Consider the following 19714-nt stretch of genomic DNA (forward strand, 5'->3'; position numbering starts at 1 on the left):
GTGCTGGAGCTGGACTGCTGCCTCATCAGTGTGCTGGTGTTGTACTGCTGCCTCGTAATTGTGCTGGAGATGGACTGCTGCCTCGCCAGTGTTCTAAAGATGGACTGCTGCCTCGTCAGAGTGCTGGAGACAGACTGCTGCCTCATCAGTGTGCGCCCCTGGTGCCAGACTGCTGCCTTGTCACTGTGCTGAAGCCGGACTGCTGCCTCGTCAGTGTGCTGGAGCCAGACCGCTGCCTCTTCAGTGTGCTGAAGACAGACTGCTTCCTCGTCAGTGTGCCCCCCTGGCGCCATACTGCTGTCTCGTTAGTGTGCCCCACTGGCGCTGGGCTGCTGTCTCTTTAGTGTGCCCCCTTGTCGCCGGGCTGCTGTCTCTTTAATGTGCCCCCTGGCACCTGACTGCGGCCTCATCAATGTGCTGGAGCCGGACTGCTGCCTCTTCAGTGTGTTGTATTGAATGTTGCTGCAATAAATTTTATATTGGTCGGACCAGAAGGTTAGAATATTAAAAAAGGATTGGAGACCCATGCTCTATCATTACACTTCAAAAAAGTTCATAATTGTGATCCTAAGTACATTAAAAAAACTAATATTTGCATTGAAAAAAATAAACCTGATATAAGAGGTGGGGACTTACATAAGAAATTGGCAAAGAATGATATTCAACTAATCTTCATGTATAAAACCTTAAGAGTCCACTGGTTTGAACAAGGATTTTGAAACTAAATGGTTTTTATGATGTGTATCATTGGTTTTATTTTTGTTTTTATATTGATTGCGTATAAGGTTACAATTTTTCACTGATTTGAATTAGTGATGAGCGGGTTCGGATCCTCGGAAACCGAATCCCCCCGAACTTCACCTATTTTACACGGGTCCGAGGCATACTCGGATTCTCCCGTATGGCTCTGTTAACCCAAGCGCGCCCGAACGTCATCATCCCGCTGTCGGATTCTCGCGAGATTCGGATTCTATATAAGCAGCCGCGCGTCGCCGCCATTTTCACTCGTGCATTGGAAATGTTAGGGAGAGGACGTGGCTGGCGTCCTCTCCGTTTATTCATTGTTGAGTTGATGCAAATATTTGTGCTTGCTTATATCATTGTGGGGACTGGGGAGCAGCTTTATATTAATATAGGAGGAGTACAGTGCAGAGTTTTGCTGATCAGTGACCACCAGTTTTATCCGTTCTCTGCCTGCAAAACACTCCATATCTGTGCTGCATTGTGTAGTATATAGTAGTACAGTGCATAATTTTGCTGACCACCAGTATATAATATATAGGAGTAGGGTACAGAAGGCCACTGCTGTACCTACCTCTGTGTCGTCAAGTATACTATCCATCCATACCTGTGGTGCATTTCAGTTTTGCACAGTTTTCTGCCAGTATATAATATATAGCATTACGGTACAGTAGGCCACTGCTGTACCTACCTCTGTGTCATCAAGTATACTATCCATCTAGATTCTATACCTGTGGTGCATTTCAGTTGTGCAGTTTGCTGACACAGTGACCACCAGTGTATATATAGCAGTGCGGTACGGTAGGCCACTGCTGTACCTACCTCTGTGTCGTCAAGTATACTATCCATCTACATTCTATACCTGTGGTGCATTTTAGTTTTGCAGTTTGCTGACAGTGACCACCAGTATATATAGCAGTACGGTACGGAAGGCCACTGCTGTACCTACCTCTGTGTCGTCAAGTATACTATCCATCTAGATTCTATACCTGTGGTGCATTTCAGTTTTGCAGTTTGCTGACAGTGACCACCAGTAATTATAGCAGTACGGTACGGAAGGCCACTGCTGTACCTACCTCTGTGTCGTCAAGTATATTATCCATCTACATTCTATACCTGTGGTGCATTTCAGTTGTGCAGTTTGCTGACACAGTGACCACCAGTATATATAGCAGTACGGTACGGAAGGCCACTGCTGTACCTACCTCTGTGTCGTCAAGTATACTATCCATCTACATTCTATACCTGTGGTGCATTTTAGTTTTGCAGTTTGCTGACAGTGACCACCAGTATATATAGCAGTACGGTACGGAAGGCCACTGCTGTACCTACCTCTGTGTCGTCAAGTATACTATCCATCTACATTCTATACCTGTGGTGCATTTCAGTTGTGCAGTTTGCTGACACAGTGACCACCAGTATATATAGCAGTACGGTACGGAAGGCCACTGCTGTACCTACCTCTGTGTCGTCAAGTATACTATCCATCTACATTCTATACCTGTGGTGCATTTCAGTTGTGCAGTTTGCTGACACAGTGACCACCAGTATATATAGCAGTACGGTACGGAAGGCCACTACTGTACCTACCTCTGTGTCGTCAAGTATACTATCCATCTAGATTCTATACCTGTGGTGCATTTTAGTTTTGCAGTTTGCTGATAGTGACCACCAGTATATATAGCAGTACGGTATGGAAGGCCACTGCTGTACCTACCTCTGTGTCGTCAAGTATACTATCCATCTAGATTCTATACCTGTGGTGCATTTTAGTTTTGCAGTTTGCTGACAGTGAACACCAGTATATATAGCAGTACGGTACGGAAGGCCACTGCTGTACCTACCTCTGTGTCGTCAAGTATACTATCCATCTACATTCTATACCTGTGGTGCATTTCAGTTGTGCGCAGTATATATAGTAGTAGGCCATTGCTATTGATACTTGCATATAATTCCACACATTAAAAAATGGAGAACAAAAATGTGGAGGTTAAAATAGGGAAAGATCAAGATCCACTTCCACCTCGTGCTGAAGCTGCTGCCACTAGTCATGGCCGAGACGATGAAATGTCATCAACGTCGTCTGCCAAGGCCGATGCCCAATGTCATAGTAGAGAGCATGTAAAATCCAAAAAACAAAAGGTCAGTAAAATGACCCAAAAATCAAAATTGAAAGCGTCTGATGAGAAGCGTAAACTGGCCAATATGTCATTTACGACACGGAGTGGGAAGGAACGGCTGGGCCCTGGACTATGTTCATGGCTAGTGGTTCAGATTCACATGAGGATGGAAGCACTCATCCTCTCGCTAGAATAATGAAAAGACTTAAGCTGGCAAAAGCACAGCAAAGAACTGTGCATTCTTCTAAATCACAAATCCCCAAAGAGAGTCCAATTGTGTCGGTTGCGATGCCTGACCTTCCCAACACTGGCCCTCATTCCGAGTTGTTCGCTCTGTAATTTTCTTCGCATCGCAGCGATTTTCCGCTAATTGCGCATGCGCAATGTTCGCACTGCGACTGCGCCAAGTAAATTTGCTATGCAGTTAGGTATTTTACTCACGGCATTACGAGGTTTTTTCTTCGTTCTGGTGATCGTAATGTGATTGACAGGAAGTGGGTGTTTCTGGGCGGAAACTGGCCGTTTTATGGGTGTGTGTGAAAAAATGCTGCAGTTTCTGGGAAAAACGCGGGAGTGTCTGAAGAAACGGGGGAGTGTCTGGGCGAACGCTGGGAGTGTGGGAGGAAATTGACAAGGAGGATTCTGATGGTGAGGTGGTTTGTTTAAGTCAGGCACCCAGGAAGACACCTGTTGTCCGTGGGACGAATATGGCCATTGACATGCCTGGTCAAATTACAAAAAAAATCAGCTCTTCGGTGTGGAATTATTTAAACACAAATGCGGACAACAGGTGTCAAGCCGTGTGTTGCCTTTGTCAAGCTGTAATAAGTAGGGGTAAGGACGTTAACCACCTCGGAACATCCTCCCTTATACGTCACCTGCAGCGCATTCATCATAAGTCAGTGACAAGTTCAAAAACTTTGGATGACAGCGGAAGCAGTCCACTGACCACTAAATCCCTTCCTCTTGTAACCAAGCTCCTGCAAACCACACCACCAACTCCCTCAGTGTCAATTTCCTCCTTACCCAGGAAAGCCAATAGTCCTGCAGGCCATGTCACTGTCAAGTCTGACGAGTCCTCTCCTGCCTGGGATTCCTCCGATGCATCCTTGAGTAACATAGTAACATAGTATCTGAGGTTGAAAAAAGACAATTGTCCATCGAGTTCAACCTATTTGTGGTGTCCTATGCATGATGATTTGACTAAAATTTCTGACTGATGCTGCTGTCAGCCGTTGCATTTTATCCCTATTTATAGTAACTATAATGCATGACTATGCACCATACCCCTGGATATCCTTATCCATTAGGAATTTATCTAACCCATTCTTAAAGGTGTTGACAGATTCCGCCATTACAACTCCCTCAGGCAGGGAATTCCAAACAAGTATTGTCCTTACCGTGAAAAAGCCTTTACGACGTATTGTGCGGAATCTCCTCTCCTCTAACCTGAGCGAGTGTCCACGAGTCCTCTGTGTTGATCTAACCAAAAACAGGTCCCGCGCAAGCTCTGTGTATTGTCCCCTTATATATTTGTAGATGTTGATCATATCCCCTCTTAGTCTCCGCTTTTCCAATGTAAACATGCCTAGTCTTTCAAGCCTTTCCTTGTATTCCATCGTCTCCATGCCCTTAATTAGTTTGGTCGCCCTCCTCTGTACCTTTTCTAGCTCGAGGATATCCTTTTTGTACTAAGGTGCCCAGAATTGTACACAGTACTCAAGGTGTGGCCTGGGCCGAAACTAGGAGTTTTGGCACCCAGGGCGAGCCATTAACTTAGCGCCCCCCCCCCCCGCATTCAAGTGTGTGAGTGTGTGTGTGTGTATATATATAGTAGCAAAAGGTGCGGCACTGAAGGTGCGGCATTTGAAACGCAGGACAGTGTGTGTCTCTTAATTACAGAGAATCAGCTTCAGTGCCGCACCTTTTGCTTCTGTATCTACTTACACCTGTGAGGGCACCAGCGAAGTAATTCATACTGCACTGGGAGTGCCGGACCTATGGTTACACAATGTGTATATTCTATCTATATATATATATCTATATATATATCTATATATATATATATATATATATATATATATACAGTCCAAAATGACCCGGCACTCCTCACGCTCCCCAGCGTTGATGAAAACTGCTCCCGTGCCTTTCCTCCTGGAACTGCGTCCCATGTACAACTGCTGGCAATAAGGACGGCACTTGGAGACTTTCAAAGTGGTGAAACCAAATGTGCTGTTTATTCAACGTTTCGGGGTCGCAGCCCCTTCGTCAGGATGCATAACAGTGAAAAAAACAGTGTTTAAATACCTGTGCAAAGAGAAGGTCCACCCCGCTGCCTCCGTCCGCGCTGCCCGGGTCCCGGTGCTGACGTCACTCCGCCCACAGGAAATGACGCGACTCCGGCCCGTCCGGCTGGCGTGGTGAGGCTAGGACAGAGGTAACCAGGGAAACCATCAAACATTGCTGCGACCAACCAATCCGGTCACAGCCTATTGTAAACAGTAGTGATAATGAATATTAAAGTGACCTGTGCATAACATCAACTAATCCGTGATGATTTTCCCTTTTGTTACTGATCAAAAAACAATATATAGATACAATGATGTATAAAATGACGATCGTACCCAATTACTACCCAGCAACTGATAATAATAGCAAGCTGGTGCTGTGCATAATAAACCTGGTATCTGCATAATATAAAAAGCTATTTACCATAAACCCCTACACATTACTATATTACTCCCATGGTTACTAGCTAGAATTAAATCCTGCCAAGCTCTAACAAGACAAATGGAATCTACAAAAAGCATCTTAAGCTGAGGGCTTCATTTAAACCCTTAGGAAATTGTGTGTTTACAGCAAAAATCCACTTTGCTTCTACCTGTAGAAGTTTCTTTGACCTATCACCCCCACGTATGGAGAATGGTACATGATCAATTAAAAGATAAAAGATATCCCAATATGTCTAAAGCAGAATTTGATGCGTTAAAAGCCCTAGGCAAAAGGGAAGACATCATCATTCGCCAGGCTGATAAGGGAGAGGGGATTGTGGTTCTTGATACAGTCAATTATAAAAAAGAATGTTTACGTTTATTGTCTGATACCAATACGTACTTAAGGTTGGATAAAGATCCCACTGTTAAATTTAAGAGAGAGTTGGATGGTTTACTAAAACAAGCATTAGATGATGGTGTTATTTCTACAGCGGTTAGTAAAGCACTAACTGTGGAATTCCCAGTGGTGCCCATTTTTTATGTTATCCCAAAGATTCATAAGGATTCGGTGAATCCCCCTGGCAGACCGATTATATCAGCCAGGGGCTCCTTGTGTGAAGCCTTATCAATCTATTGTGACAGTTTCCTCCAACCATGCATACAAAATACGCCTACACATCTCAAGGACACATCATCTTTATTGCGACTCCTTGAAGCTATGGGGAAAGTACCCCGCGATGTGGTCCTGGCGTCAATTGATGTGACAAGTCTTTACACAAGTATCCCCCATGGGGCGGGGATCCTAGCAGTAGAACATCTTATTACTAACAATCAGAGATATTTAGGCCCAGATATCAAGTTTTTCTTGACACTGCTAGAGTACACATTGACGCATAATTATTTCCTCTATGACAATAACTTTTACATTCAGCGCACAGGTTGCGCTATGGGTTCTGCTGTAGCTACGGCATTCGCCAACACATTTATGTGGGAGGTGGAAAGGGAGTTATTCCTCCAAAACACAGCCATTTCGTCACAATTGTGCCTATATCAGCGCTATATTGATGACGTGCTGATTTTTTGGGGAGGTGACAAATCACAATTACTGGCCATTATAGCACAGCATAATTCCACACAGAGCCCTATTAAATTTACCATGGAGGTCAGTGAGGAACAGATTAATTTTTTGGATGTATGCATATCGATCAACGAGGGGGTCATCAACACTAAGCTATACACAAAGGCTACCGATAGGAATAACTTATTGAAATTCGATAGTTTCCACCCGCAGTCCACAGTATGGGGTTTGCCATATTCCCAACTTTTACGTGTCTGCCGTATTAACATCGTAGAGGCAGACAGAGATAGACAAATAGAGGAGATGGTCTTTAAATTTAGAGCAAGGGGATACCCGCTGGATCTCCTGGAACAAGCTAAGAGTAAAGCACTAAGAGTCACACGCCAGCAGCTGTTAAAATCTGGTGAACAAAAACAACTTAAGGGTAAGCTTCCCTGGGTGACAAGATACAACACCAGCAGTAAAAATCTAGCTAGACGCACTAGACAGCTGTGGCCCATTGTAGCTTCGGATAGGGAATTAGGAGATGTATTTCAGTCAAAACTATTGTCTAGCTACTCTAGAAGCCGTAATATACGGGATTATGTGGTTAGAACTGATATATCTAAATTTAGTAAAAGCCAATCTAATTTGAATTTTCTTAAACGTAAGAATGGGTGTTACAAGTGTAGTGGCTGCACTACTTGCAGCTATCTTGTAGCTGGAGATACCTTCCAACACCCTCACACAGGGAAGAAGTATTTTATAAGATACCCCTTATCTTGCGACTCTAAATTTGTCATTTATCTATTAACGTGCCCTTGTGGATTGACATACGTGGGCAAAACTGAGTGTGCCTTTAAAACGAGGATGGCACAACATCGGTATGCCATGCGCGTAGCCATCAAATCAGGCAATAGTGATCAGCCAGTGGCACGCCACTTTATGCTAGCAAAGCATGGGATGGCGACATTACGCTACAAAATAATTGATCATGTACCATTCTCCATACGTGGGGGTGATAGGTCAAAGAAACTTCTACAGGTAGAAGCAAAGTGGATTTTTGCTTTAAACACACAATTTCCTAAGGGTTTAAATGAAGCCCTCAGCTTAAGATGCTTTTTGTAGATTCCATTTGTCTTGTTAGAGCTTGGCAGGATTTAATTCTAGCTAGTAACCATGGGAGTAATATAGTAATGTGTAGGGGTTTATGGTAAATAGCTTTTTATATTATGCAGATACCAGGTTTATTATGCACAGCACCAGCTTGCTATTATTATCAGTTGCTGGGTAGTAATTGGGTACGATCGTCATTTTATACATCATTGTATCTATATATTGTTTTTTGATCAGTAACAAAAGGGAAAATCATCACGGATTAGTTGATGTTATGCACAGGTCACTTTAATATTCATTATCACTACTGTTTACAATAGGCTGTGACCGGATTGGTTGGTCGCAGCAATGTTTGATGGTTTCCCTGGTTACCTCTGTCCTAGCCTCACCACGCCAGCCGGACGGGCCGGAGTCGCGTCATTTCCTGTGGGCGGAGTGACGTCAGCACCGGGACCCAGTTATGCATCCTGACGAAGGGGCTGCGACCCCGAAACGTTGAATAAACAGCACATTTGGTTTCACCACTTTGAAAGTCTCCAAGTGCCGTCCTTATTGCCAGCAGTTATATATATATATATATATATATATATATATAATCTCAACTTCATAAGGGCAAAGGGGATAGCTAGGCATTTTTATACTTTTTATTTTGGGCTACGGATGAAGGAGGAAAGGAAAATAATAACCCATATATTAATACATACATAAAATCACACACCAATACTAAATACATACTGTCACGCACACATACATACATACATACATACATACATATAATCACACACCTGTACAAACACATGTATACTGACACATATATAGAGTGACACACAAGCACACATACAGATGGGATGTAGTTATGTGACCGCCGCTCACAGCACCTCCCCCTATATCCCGCCCCCTCACAATTCCGACGGTCGGCATGCCGACCAACAGGGACCACTCCCACCCCAGCGTGGCGAGCACAGCGAGCCCGCAAAGAGGCTTGCTGTGCTCGCCACCCCCCCTTCCCCCCGACGGCATTCCGCTCCCGGGATACCAGCGTCAGTATGCCCGGTCACGCATACCACACCCATACAGATATGTAGTCACACACCTAGTCACATACAGTCACACACATGCACACATTCATACACACATATAGCAGTCACACACATACAGTGCCCCTTCCCTGAGTTATACTCACTGTATAGGCTGTGCTGCTCTTCCCTCTCTCCCACGCTGTTGCTGGCTGGCATGGCACTGTGTGTACAGTGCCGTTTAGCCCCGCCCCCTTTTCGGAATTTCATGTTCACTGCAGCAGTGGCTGCACTTATTAAAGTAACTGGCAGTGGGGTGAGGGGGGGAGTAATTTCTCCCCTGTGCCCTCTCTTAATGCGGCTCTGCACGCTGCAGAGATGAAACTGAAAGTAAAGTACAGCTCCCGGCAGCAAGGGCTGCTGGGAGATGTAGTTTAATTTCAGTGTCTTCTCTGCGATGCGGTGAGTGTGCCTGCTGGCTAGACGGGATCTTGCAAAGTCTGGAGCTCAAGCTGCCCGACTCTATGCTATCACTGCCGCATAAGGAGGGGGCGTTAGGGGGGAATTAAAGTGACAGTCTCGGCGCCCTCTCCAGTCTGGCGCCCAGGTCACATGCCCCCCTAGCCCCCCCCCCTTGTTTCGGCTCTGGGTGTGGCCTCACTAGTGATTTATATAACGGGAGTATAATACTCTCGTCCCTAGCATCAATACCCCGTTTTATGCATGCTAATATCTTATTAGCCTTCTTTGCTGCACTCCAACTTTGGGTACTACTGCTTAGCTTGCTATCTATGAGGACACCCAAGTCCTTTTCCAGTACAGAATCCCCTAATTTTACCCCATTTAGTAGGTAGGTGTCATTTTTGTTCTCGTTACCACAGTGCATTACCTTACACTTGTCTGTGTTGAAGTACATTCTCCATTTGGCTGCCCAAGCTTCTAATTTAACTAAGTCGTTCTGAAGAGACTCAGCATCTCCCTCTGTATTTATAGCCTTACACAATTTGGTATCATCTGCAAAAATTGACACCATGCTCTCTAGACCTTCTGTTAGGTCGTTAATGAAAATATTGAACAATAGCGGTCCTAATACTGAGCCTTGCGGCACACCACTTAGCACTTCAGTCCAAGTTGAAAAAGATCCATTAACCACAACGCGCTGCTTCCTATTATCTAACCAGTTTTTGACCCAAGTGCATATTGTGCTTCCTAGCCCTGATTCTTGTAGCTTGTAGATAAGTCTCATGTGTGGTACAGTATCGAACGCTTTGGCAAAGTCTAAAAAGATTACATCCACGTCTTTACCCTGATCTAGGTTTGCGCTTACTGTTTCATAAAAGCCAAGTAAGTTGGTTTGACAGGATCTGTCCTTCATAAACCCATGTTGATTCCTTTTAATGACCTTATTGGTTTCAAGGAACTTCTGAATACTATCTCTTAGAATACCTTCCAATACTTTCCCCACTATAGATGTAAGACTAACTGGTCTATAATTACCTGGTTCAGCTTTACTTCCCTTTTTGAGGGTAACGCCTACTGCTGCTGGCGCTGCTGTTGTTGCTGCTGGGAGTCGATCGTCATCCCAGAGGGGAAGTCGGAAGACCACTTGTACTACTTCCAGTAAGCAATTGACTGTCCAACAGTCCTTTGCGAGGAAGATGAAATATCACAGCAGTCATCCTGCTGCAAAGCAGATAACTCAGGCCTTGGCAGCCTGGGCGGTGAGAAACGTGGTTCCGGTATCCACCGTTAATTCAGAGGCAACTAGAGACTTGATTGAGGTACTGCGTCCCCGGTACCAAATACCATCTAGGTTCCATTTCTCTAGGCAGGCGATACCGAAAATGTACACAGACCTCAGAAAAAGAGTCACCAGTGTCCTAAAAAATGCAGTTGTACCCAATGTCCACTTAACCACGGACATGTGGACAAGTGGAGCAGGGCAGACTCAGGACTATATGACTGTGACAGCCCACTGGGTAGATGTATTGCCTCCCGCAGCAAGAACAGCAGCGGCGGCACCAGTAGCAGCATCTCGCAAATGCCAACTCGTTCCTAGGCAGGCTACGCTTTGTATCACCGCTTTCCAGAAGAGTCACACAGCTGACAACCTCTTAAGGAAATTGAGGTAGATCATCGCAGAATGGCTTACCCCAATTGGACTCTCCTGGGAATTTGAGACATCGGACAACGCCAGCAATATTGTGCGTGCATTACATCTGGGCAAATTCCAGCACGTCACATGTTTTGCACATACATTGAATTTGGTGGTGCAGAATTATTTAAAAAACGACAGGGGCGTGCAAAAGATGCTGTCGGTGGCCCGAAGAATTGCGGGCCACTTTCGGCATTCAGCCACCGCGTGCCGAAGACTGGAGCACCACCAAACATTCCTGAACCTGCCCTGCCATCATCTGAAGCAAGAGGTGGTAACGAGGTGGAATTCAACCCTCTATATGCTTCAGAGGATGGAGGAGCAGCAAAAGGCCATTCAAGCCTATACATCTGCCCACGATATAGGCAAAGGAGGGGGAATGCACCTGACTCAAGCGCAGTGGAGAATGATTTCAACGTTGTGCAAGGTTCTGCAACCCTTTGAACTTGCCACACGTGAAGTCAGTTCAGACACTGCCAGCCTGAGTCAGGTCATTCCCCTCATCAGGCTTTTGCAGAAGAAGCTGGAGACATTGAAGGAGGAGCTAAAACAGAGCGATTCCGCTAGGCATGTGGGACTTGTGGATGGAGCCCTTAATTCGCTTAACCAGGATTCACGGGTGGTCAATCTGTTGATATCAGAGCACTACATTTTGGCCACTGTGCTCAATCCTAGATTTAAAACCGACGTTGTATCTCTCTTTCCGGCAGACACAAGTCTGCAGAGGTTCAAAGACCTGCTGGTGAGAAAATTGTCAAGTCAAGCGGAACGTGACCCGTCAACATCTCCTCCTACACATTCTCCCGCAACTGGGGGTGCGAGGAAAAGGCTAAGAATTCCGAGCCCACCCGCTGGCGGTGATGCAGGGCAGTCTGGAGTGAGTGCTGACATCTGGTCCGGACTGAAGGACCTACCAACGATTACTGACATGTTGTCTACTGTCACTGCATATGATTCTCTCACCATTGAAAGAATGGTGGAGGATTATATGAGTGACCGCATCCAAGTAGGCACGTCAGACAGTCCGTACGTATACTGGCAGGAAAAAGAGGCAATTTGGAGGCCCTTGCACAAACTGGCTTTATTCTACCTAAGTTGCCCTCCCTCCAGTGTGTACTCCGAAAGAGTGTTTAGTGCAGCCGCTCACCTTGTCAGCAATCGGCGTACGAGGTTACTTCCAGAAAATGTGGAGAAGATGATGTTCATCAAAATGAATTATAATCAATTAATCCGTGGAGACATTCACCAGCAGCAATTGCCTCCAGAAAGTACACAGGGACCTGAGATGGTGGATTTCAGTGGGGACGAATTAATAATCTGTGAGGAGGGGGATGTACACAGTGAAAGGGGTGAGGAATCGGAGGATGATGATGAGGTGGACATCTTGCCTCTGTAGAGCCAGTTTGTGCAAGGAGAGATTGATTGCTTCTTTTTTTGGTGGGGGCCCAAACCAACCAGTCATTTCAGTCACAGTCGTGTGGCAGACCCTGTCGCTGAAATGATGGGTTCGTTAAAGTGTGCATGTCCTGTTTATACAACATAAGGGTGGGTGGGAGGGACCAAGGACAATTCCATCTTGCACCTCTTTTTTTCTTTCATTTTTCTTTGCATCATGTGCTGTTTGGGGACAATTTTTTTGAAGTGCCATCCTGCCTGACACTGCAGTGCCACACCTAGATGGGCCAGGTGTTTGTGTCGGCCACTTGTGTCGCTTAGCTTAGTCACACAGCGACCTTGGTGCGCCTCTTTTTTTCTTTGCATCATGTGCTGTTTGGGGACAATTTTTTTGAAGTGCCATCCTGCCTGACACTGCAGTGCCACTCCTAGATGGGCCAGGTGTTTGTGTCGGCCACTTGGGTCGCTTAGCTTAGTCACACAGCTACCTCATTGCGCCTCTTTTTTTCTTTGCATCATGTGCTGTTTGGGGACTATTTTTTTGAAGTGCCATCCTGCCTGACACTGCAGTGCCACTCCTAGATGGGCCAGGTGTTTGTGTCGGCCACTTGTGTCGCTTAGCTTAGTCACACAGCGACCTTGGTGTGCCTCTTTTTTTCTTTGCATCATGTGCTGTTTGGGGACTATTTTTTGGAAGTGCCATCCTGCCTGACACTGCAGTGCCACTCCTAGATGGGCCAGGTGTTTGTGTCGGCCACTTGTGTCGCTTAGCTTAGCCATCCAGCGACCTCGGTGCAAATTTTAGGACTAAAAATAATATTGTGAGGAGTGAGGTGTTCAGAATAGACTGGAAATGAGTGAAAATTATGGTTATTGAGGTTAATAATACTATGGGATCAAAATGACCCCCAAATTCTTTGATTTAAGCTGTTTTTTAGGGTTTTTTGAAAAAAAACACCCGAATCCAAAACACACCCGAATCCGACAAAAAAATTTCGGTGAGGTTTTGCCAAAACGCGTCCGAATCCAAAACACGGCCGCGGAACCGAATCCAAAACCAAAACACAAAACCCGAAAAATGTCCGGTGCACATCACTAATTTGAATACTGTACAATTATTCTATTTTATTTTCTGTTTTTATTTCTGGCGTGATATATGGACTATCTCCAACAAAATGGCGGCGACCGTGCATTGTCATATATTAAGGAATTAACACAGATATCTCCACTTTTACAAAATCAGGTGAGAGAAATATAAGGGACTATCGACTTCCGGCCATGTGGTCTCCCCGCTTTGGAACGCACGGACATTGGGGGTAATTCCAAGTTGATCGCAGCAGGAAATTTTTTAGCAGTTGGGCAAAACCATGTGCACTGCAGGGGGAAGATATAACATGTGCAGAGAGAGATAGATTTGGGTGTGGTGAGTTCAATCTGCAATCTAAATTGCAGTGTAAAAATAAAGCAGCCAGTATTTACTAGAGATGAGCGCCGGAAATTTTTCGGGTTTTGTGTTTTGGTTTTGGGTTCGGTTCCGCGGCCGTGTTTTGGGTTCGACCGCGTTTTGGCAAAACCTAACCGATTTTTTTTGTCGGATTCGGGTGTGTTTTGGATTCGGGTGTTTTTTTCCAAAAAACCTAAAAAACAGCTTAAATCATAGAATTTGGGGGTCATTTTGATCCCAAAGTATTATTAACCTCAAAAACCATCATTTCCACTCATTTTCAGTCTATTCTGAATACCTCACACCTCACAATATTATTTTTAGTCCTAAAATTTGCACCGAGGTCGCTGGATGACTAAGCTAAGCGACCCTAGTGGCCGACACAAACACCTGGCCCATCTAGGAGTGGCACTGCAGTGTCACGCAGGATGTCCCTTCCAAAAAACCCTCCCCAAACAGCACATGACGCAAAGAAAAAAAGAGGCGCAATGAGGTAGCTGTGTGAGTAAGATAAGCGACCCTAGTGGCCGACACAAACACCGGGCCCATCTAGGAGTGGCACTGCAGTGTCACGCAGGATGTCCCTTCCAAAAAACCCTCCCCAAACAGCACATGACGCAAAGAAAAAAAGAGGCGCAATGAGGTAGCTGTGTGAGTAAGATAAGCGACCCTAGTGGCCGACACAAACACCGGGCCCATCTAGGAGTGGCACTGCAGTGTCACGCAGGATGTCCCTTCCAAAAAACCCTCCCCAAACAGCACATGACGCAAAGAAAAAAAGAGGCGCAATGAGGTAGCTGTGTGAGTAAGATAAGCGACCCTAGTGGCCGACACAAACACCGGGCCCATCTAGGAGTGGCACTGCAGTGTCACGCAGGATGTCCCTTCCAAAAAACCCTCCCCAAACAGCACATGACGCAAAGAAAAAAAGAGGCGCAATGAGGTAGCTGTGTGAGTAAGATAAGCGACCCTAGTGGCCGACACAAACACCGGGCCCATCTAGGAGTGGCACTGCAGTGTCACGCAGGATGTCCCTTCCAAAAAACCCTCCCCAAACAGCACATGACGCAAAGAAAAAAAGAGGCGCAATGAGGTAGCTGTGTGAGTAAGATAAGCGACCCTAGTGGCCGACACAAACACCGGGCCCATCTAGGAGTGGCACTGCAGTGTCACGCAGGATGTCCCTTCCAAAAAACCCTCCCCAAACAGCACATGACGCAAAGAAAAAAAGAGGCGCAATGAGGTAGCTGTGTGAGTAAGATAAGCGACCCTAGTGGCCGACACAAACACTGGGCCCATCTAGGAGTGGCACTGCAGTGTCACGCAGGATGGCCCTTCCAAAAAACCCTCCCCAAACAGCACATGACGCAAAGAAAAATTAAAGAAAAAAGAGGTGCAAGATGGAATTGTCCTTGGACCCTCCCACCCACCCTTATGTTGTATAAACAGGACATGCACACTTTAACCAACCCATCATTTCAGTGACAGGGTCTGCCACACGACTGTGACTGATATGACGGGTTGGTTTGGACCCCCACCAAAAAAGAAGCAATTAATCTCTCCTTGCACAAACTGGCTCTACAGAGGCAAGATGTCCACCTCATCATCATCCTCCGATATATCACCGTGTACATCCCCCTCCTCACAGATTATCAATTCGTCCCCACTGGAATCCACCATCTCAGCTCCCTGTGTACTTTGTGGAGGCAATTGCTGCTGGTCAATGTCTCCGCGGAGGAATTGATTATAATTCATTTTAATGAACATCATCTTCTCCACATTTTCTGGATGTAACCTCGTACGCCGATTGCTGACAAGGTGAGCGGCGGCACTAAACACTCTTTCGGAGTACACACTTGTGGGAGGGCAACTTAGGTAGAATAAAGCCAGTTTGTGCAAGGGCCTCCAAATTGCCTCTTTTTCCTGCCAGTATAAGTACGGACTGTGTGACGTGCCTACTTGGATGCGGTCACTCATATAATCCTCCACCATTCTTTCAATGTTGAGAGAATCATATGCAGTGACAGTAGACGACATGTCCGTAATCGTTGTCAGGTCCTTCTGTCCGGACCAGATGTCAGCATCAGCAGTCGCTCCAGACTGCCCTGCATCACCGCCAGCGGGTGGGCTCGGAATTCTGAGCCTTTTCCTCGCACCCCCAGTTGCGGGAGAATGTGAAGGAGGAGATGTTGACAGGTCGCGTTCCGCTTGACTTGACAATTTTCTCACCAGCAGGTCTTTCAACCCCAGCAGACTTGTGTCTGCCAGAAAGAGAGATCCAAGGTAGGCTTTAAATCTAGGATCGAGCACGGTGGCCAAAATGTAGTGCTCTGATTTCAACAGATTGACCACCCGTGAATCCTTGTTAAGCGAATTAAGGGCTCCATCCACAAGTCCCACATGCCTAGCGGAATCGCTCCGTGTTAGCTCCTCCTTCAATGTCTCCAGCTTCTTCTGCAAAAGCCTGATGAGGGGAATGACCTGACTCAGGCTGGCAGTGTCTGAACTGACTTCACGTGTGGCAAGTTCAAAGGGCATCAGAACCTTGCACAACGTTGAAATCATTCTCCACTGCGCTTGAGACAGGTGCATTCCACCTCCTATATCGTGCTCAATTGTATAGGCTTGAATGGCCTTTTGCTGCTCCTCCAACCTCTGAAGCATATAGAGGGTTGAATTCCACCTCGTTACCACTTCTTGCTTCAGATGATGGCAGGGCAGGTTCAGTAGTTTTTGGTGGTGCTCCAGTCTTCTGTACGTGGTGCCTGTACGCCGAAAGTGTCCCGCAATTCTTCTGGCCACCGACAGCATCTCTTGCACGCCCCTGTCGTTTTTTTAAAAATTCTGCACCACCAAATTCAAGGTATGTGCAAAACATGGGACGTGCTGGAATTTGCCCATATTTAATGCACACACAATATTGCTGGCGTTGTCCGATGCCACAAATCCACAGGAGAGTCCAATTGGGGTAAGCCATTCCGCGATGATCTTCCTCAGTTGCCGTAAGAGGTTTTCAGCTGTGTGCGTATTCTGGAAACCGGTGATACAAAGCGTAGCCTGCCTAGGAAAGAGTTGGCGTTTGCGAGATGCTGCTACTGGTGCCGCCGCTGCTGTTCTTGCGGCGGGAGTCCATACATCTACCCAGTGGGCTGTCACAGTCATATAGTCCTGACCCTGCCCTGCTCCACTTGTCCACATGTCCGTGGTTAAGTGGACATTGGGTACAACTGCATTTTTTAGGACACTGATGAGTCTTTTTCTGACGTCCGTGTACATTCTCGGTATCGCCTGCCTAGAGAAGTGGAACCTAGATGGTATTTGGTAACGGGGGCACACTGCCTCAATAAATTGTCTAGTTCCCTGTGAACTAACGGCGGATACCGGACGCACGTCTAACACCAACATAGTTGTCAAGGCCTCAGTTATCCGCTTTGCAGCAGGATGACTGCTGTGATATTTCATCTTCCTCGCAAAGGACTGTTGAACAGTCAATTGCTTACTGGAAGTAGTACAAGTGGGCTTACGACTTCCCCTCTGGGATGACCATCGACTCCCAGCAGCAACAACAGCAGCGCCAGCAGCAGTAGGCGTTACACGCAAGGATGCATCGAAGGAATCCCAGGCAGGAGGGGACTCGTCAGAATTGCCAGTGACATGGCCTGCAGGACTATTGGCATTCCTGGGGAAGGAGGAAATTGACACTGAGGGAGTTGGTGGGGTGGTTTGCGTGAGCTTGGTTACAAGAGGAAAGGATTTACTGGTCAGTGGACTGCTTCCGCTGTCGCCCAAAGTTTTTGAACTTGTCACTGACTTATTATGAATGCGCTGCAGGTGACGTATAAGGGAGGATGTTCCGAGGTGGTTAACGTCCTTACCCCTACTTATTACAGCTTGACAAAGGCAACACACGGCTTGACACCTGTTGTCCGCATTTCTGTTGAAATACTTCCACACCGAAGAGCTGATTTTTTTGGTATTTTCACCAGGCATGTCAGTGGCCATATTCCTCCCACGGACAACAGGTGTCTCCCCGGGTGCCTGACTTAAACAAACCACCTCACCATCAGAATCCTCCTGGTCAATTTCCTCCCCAGCGCCTGCAACACCCATATCCTCCTCATCCTGGTGTACTTTAACACTGACATCTTCAATCTGACTATCAGGAACTGGACTGCGGGTGCTCCTTCCAGCACTTGCAGGGGGCGTGCAAATGGTGGAAGGCGCATGCTCTTCACGTCCAGTGTTGGGAAGGTCAGGCATCGCAACCGACACAATTGGACTCTCCTTGTGGATTTGGGATTTCGAAGAACGCACAGTTCTTTGCGGTGCTTTTGCCAGCTTGAGTCTTTTTAGTTTTCTAGCGAGAGGCTGAGTGCTTCCATCCTCATGTGAAGCTGAACCACTAGCCATGAACATAGGCCAGGGCCTCAGCCGTTCCTTGCCACTCCGTGTGGTAAATGGCATATTGGCAAGTTTACGCTTCTCCTCCGACAATTTTATTTTAGGTTTTGGAGTCCTTTTTTTACTGATATTTGGTGTTTTGGATTTGACATGCTCTGTACTATGACATTGGGCATCGGCCTTGGCAGACGACGTTGCTGGCATTTCATCGTCTCGGCCATGACTAGTGGCAGCAGCTTCAGCACGAGGTGGAAGTGGATCTTGATCTTTCCCTAATTTTGGAACCTCAACATTTTTGTTCTCCATATTTTAATAGGCACAACTAAAAGGCACCTCAGGTAAACAATGGAGATGGATGGATACTAGTATACAATTATGGATGGACTGCCGAGTGCCGACACAGAGGTAGCTACAGCCGTGGACTACCGTACTGTACTGTGTCTGCTGCTAATATAGACTGGTTGATAATGAGATGTAGTATGTATAAAGAAGAAAGAAAAAAAAAACCACGGGTAGGTGGTATACAATTATGGATGGACTGCCGAGTGCCGACACAGAGGTAGCTACAGCCGTGGACTACCGTACTGTACTGTGTCTGCTGCTAATATAGACTGGTTGATAATGAGATGTAGTATGTATAAAGAAGAAAGAAAAAAAAAACCACGGGTAGGTGGTATACAATTATGGATGGACTGCCGAGTGCCGACACAGAGGTAGCTACAGCCGTGGACTACCGTACTGTACTGTGTCTGCTGCTAATATAGACTGGATGATAATGAGATGTAGTATGTATAAAGAAGAAAGAAAAAAAAAAACACGGGTAGGTGGTATACAATTATGGATGGACTGCCGAGTGCCGACACAGAGGTAGCTACAGCCGTGAACTACCGTACTGTGTCTGCTGCTAATATAGACTGGTTGATAATGAGATGTAGTATGTATAAAGAAGAAAGAAAAAAAAAACCACGGGTAGGTGGTATACAATTATGGATGGACTGCCGAGTGCCGACACAGAGGTAGCTACAGCCGTAGACTACCGTACTGTACTGTGTCTGCTGCTAATATAGACTGGATGATAATGAGATGTAGTATGTATAAAGAAGAAAGAAAAAAAAAAAACCACGGGTAGGTGGTATACAATTATGGATGGACTGCCGAGTGCCGACACAGAGGTAGCTACAGCCGTGGACTACCGTACTGTACTGTGTCTGCTGCTAATATAGACTGGATGATAATGAGATGTAGTATGTATAAAGAAGAAAGAAAAAAAAAACCACGGGTAGGTGGTATACAATTATGGATGGACTGCCGAGTGCCGACACAGAGGTAGCTACAGCCGTGAACTACCGTACTGTGTCTGCTGCTAATATAGACTGGTTGATAATGAGATGTAGTATGTATAAAGAAGAAAGAAAAAAAAAACCACGGGTAGGTGGTATACAATTATGGATGGACTGCCGAGTGCCGACACAGAGGTAGCTACAGCCGTGGACTACCGTACTGTACTGTGTCTGCTGCTAATATAGACTGGATGATAATGAGATGTAGTATGTAT

The 19714-nt window shown here is 46.1% G+C and overlaps 1 protein-coding gene across 1 annotated transcript in view; it reads right to left on the reverse strand.

The window, feature by feature from the left end:
• Window positions 1-9126, reverse strand: part of LOC134927083 (cytochrome P450 2F2-like) — a 593292-nt gene extending 584166 nt beyond the window's left edge. Inside the window, exon 1 of the mRNA XM_063921081.1 lies at window positions 8932-9126. Within this exon, the coding sequence (XP_063777151.1) occupies window positions 8932-9034 (103 nt within the window). The 5' untranslated portion in view covers window positions 9035-9126. The remainder of the gene's footprint in view (window positions 1-8931) is intronic.
• Window positions 9127-19714: the final 10588 nt, after the last annotated feature.

The sequence above is a fragment of the Pseudophryne corroboree genome, chromosome 5, assembly GCF_028390025.1.
Source record: "Pseudophryne corroboree isolate aPseCor3 chromosome 5, aPseCor3.hap2, whole genome shotgun sequence".
Classification (NCBI taxonomy): domain Eukaryota; kingdom Metazoa; phylum Chordata; class Amphibia; order Anura; family Myobatrachidae; genus Pseudophryne; species Pseudophryne corroboree.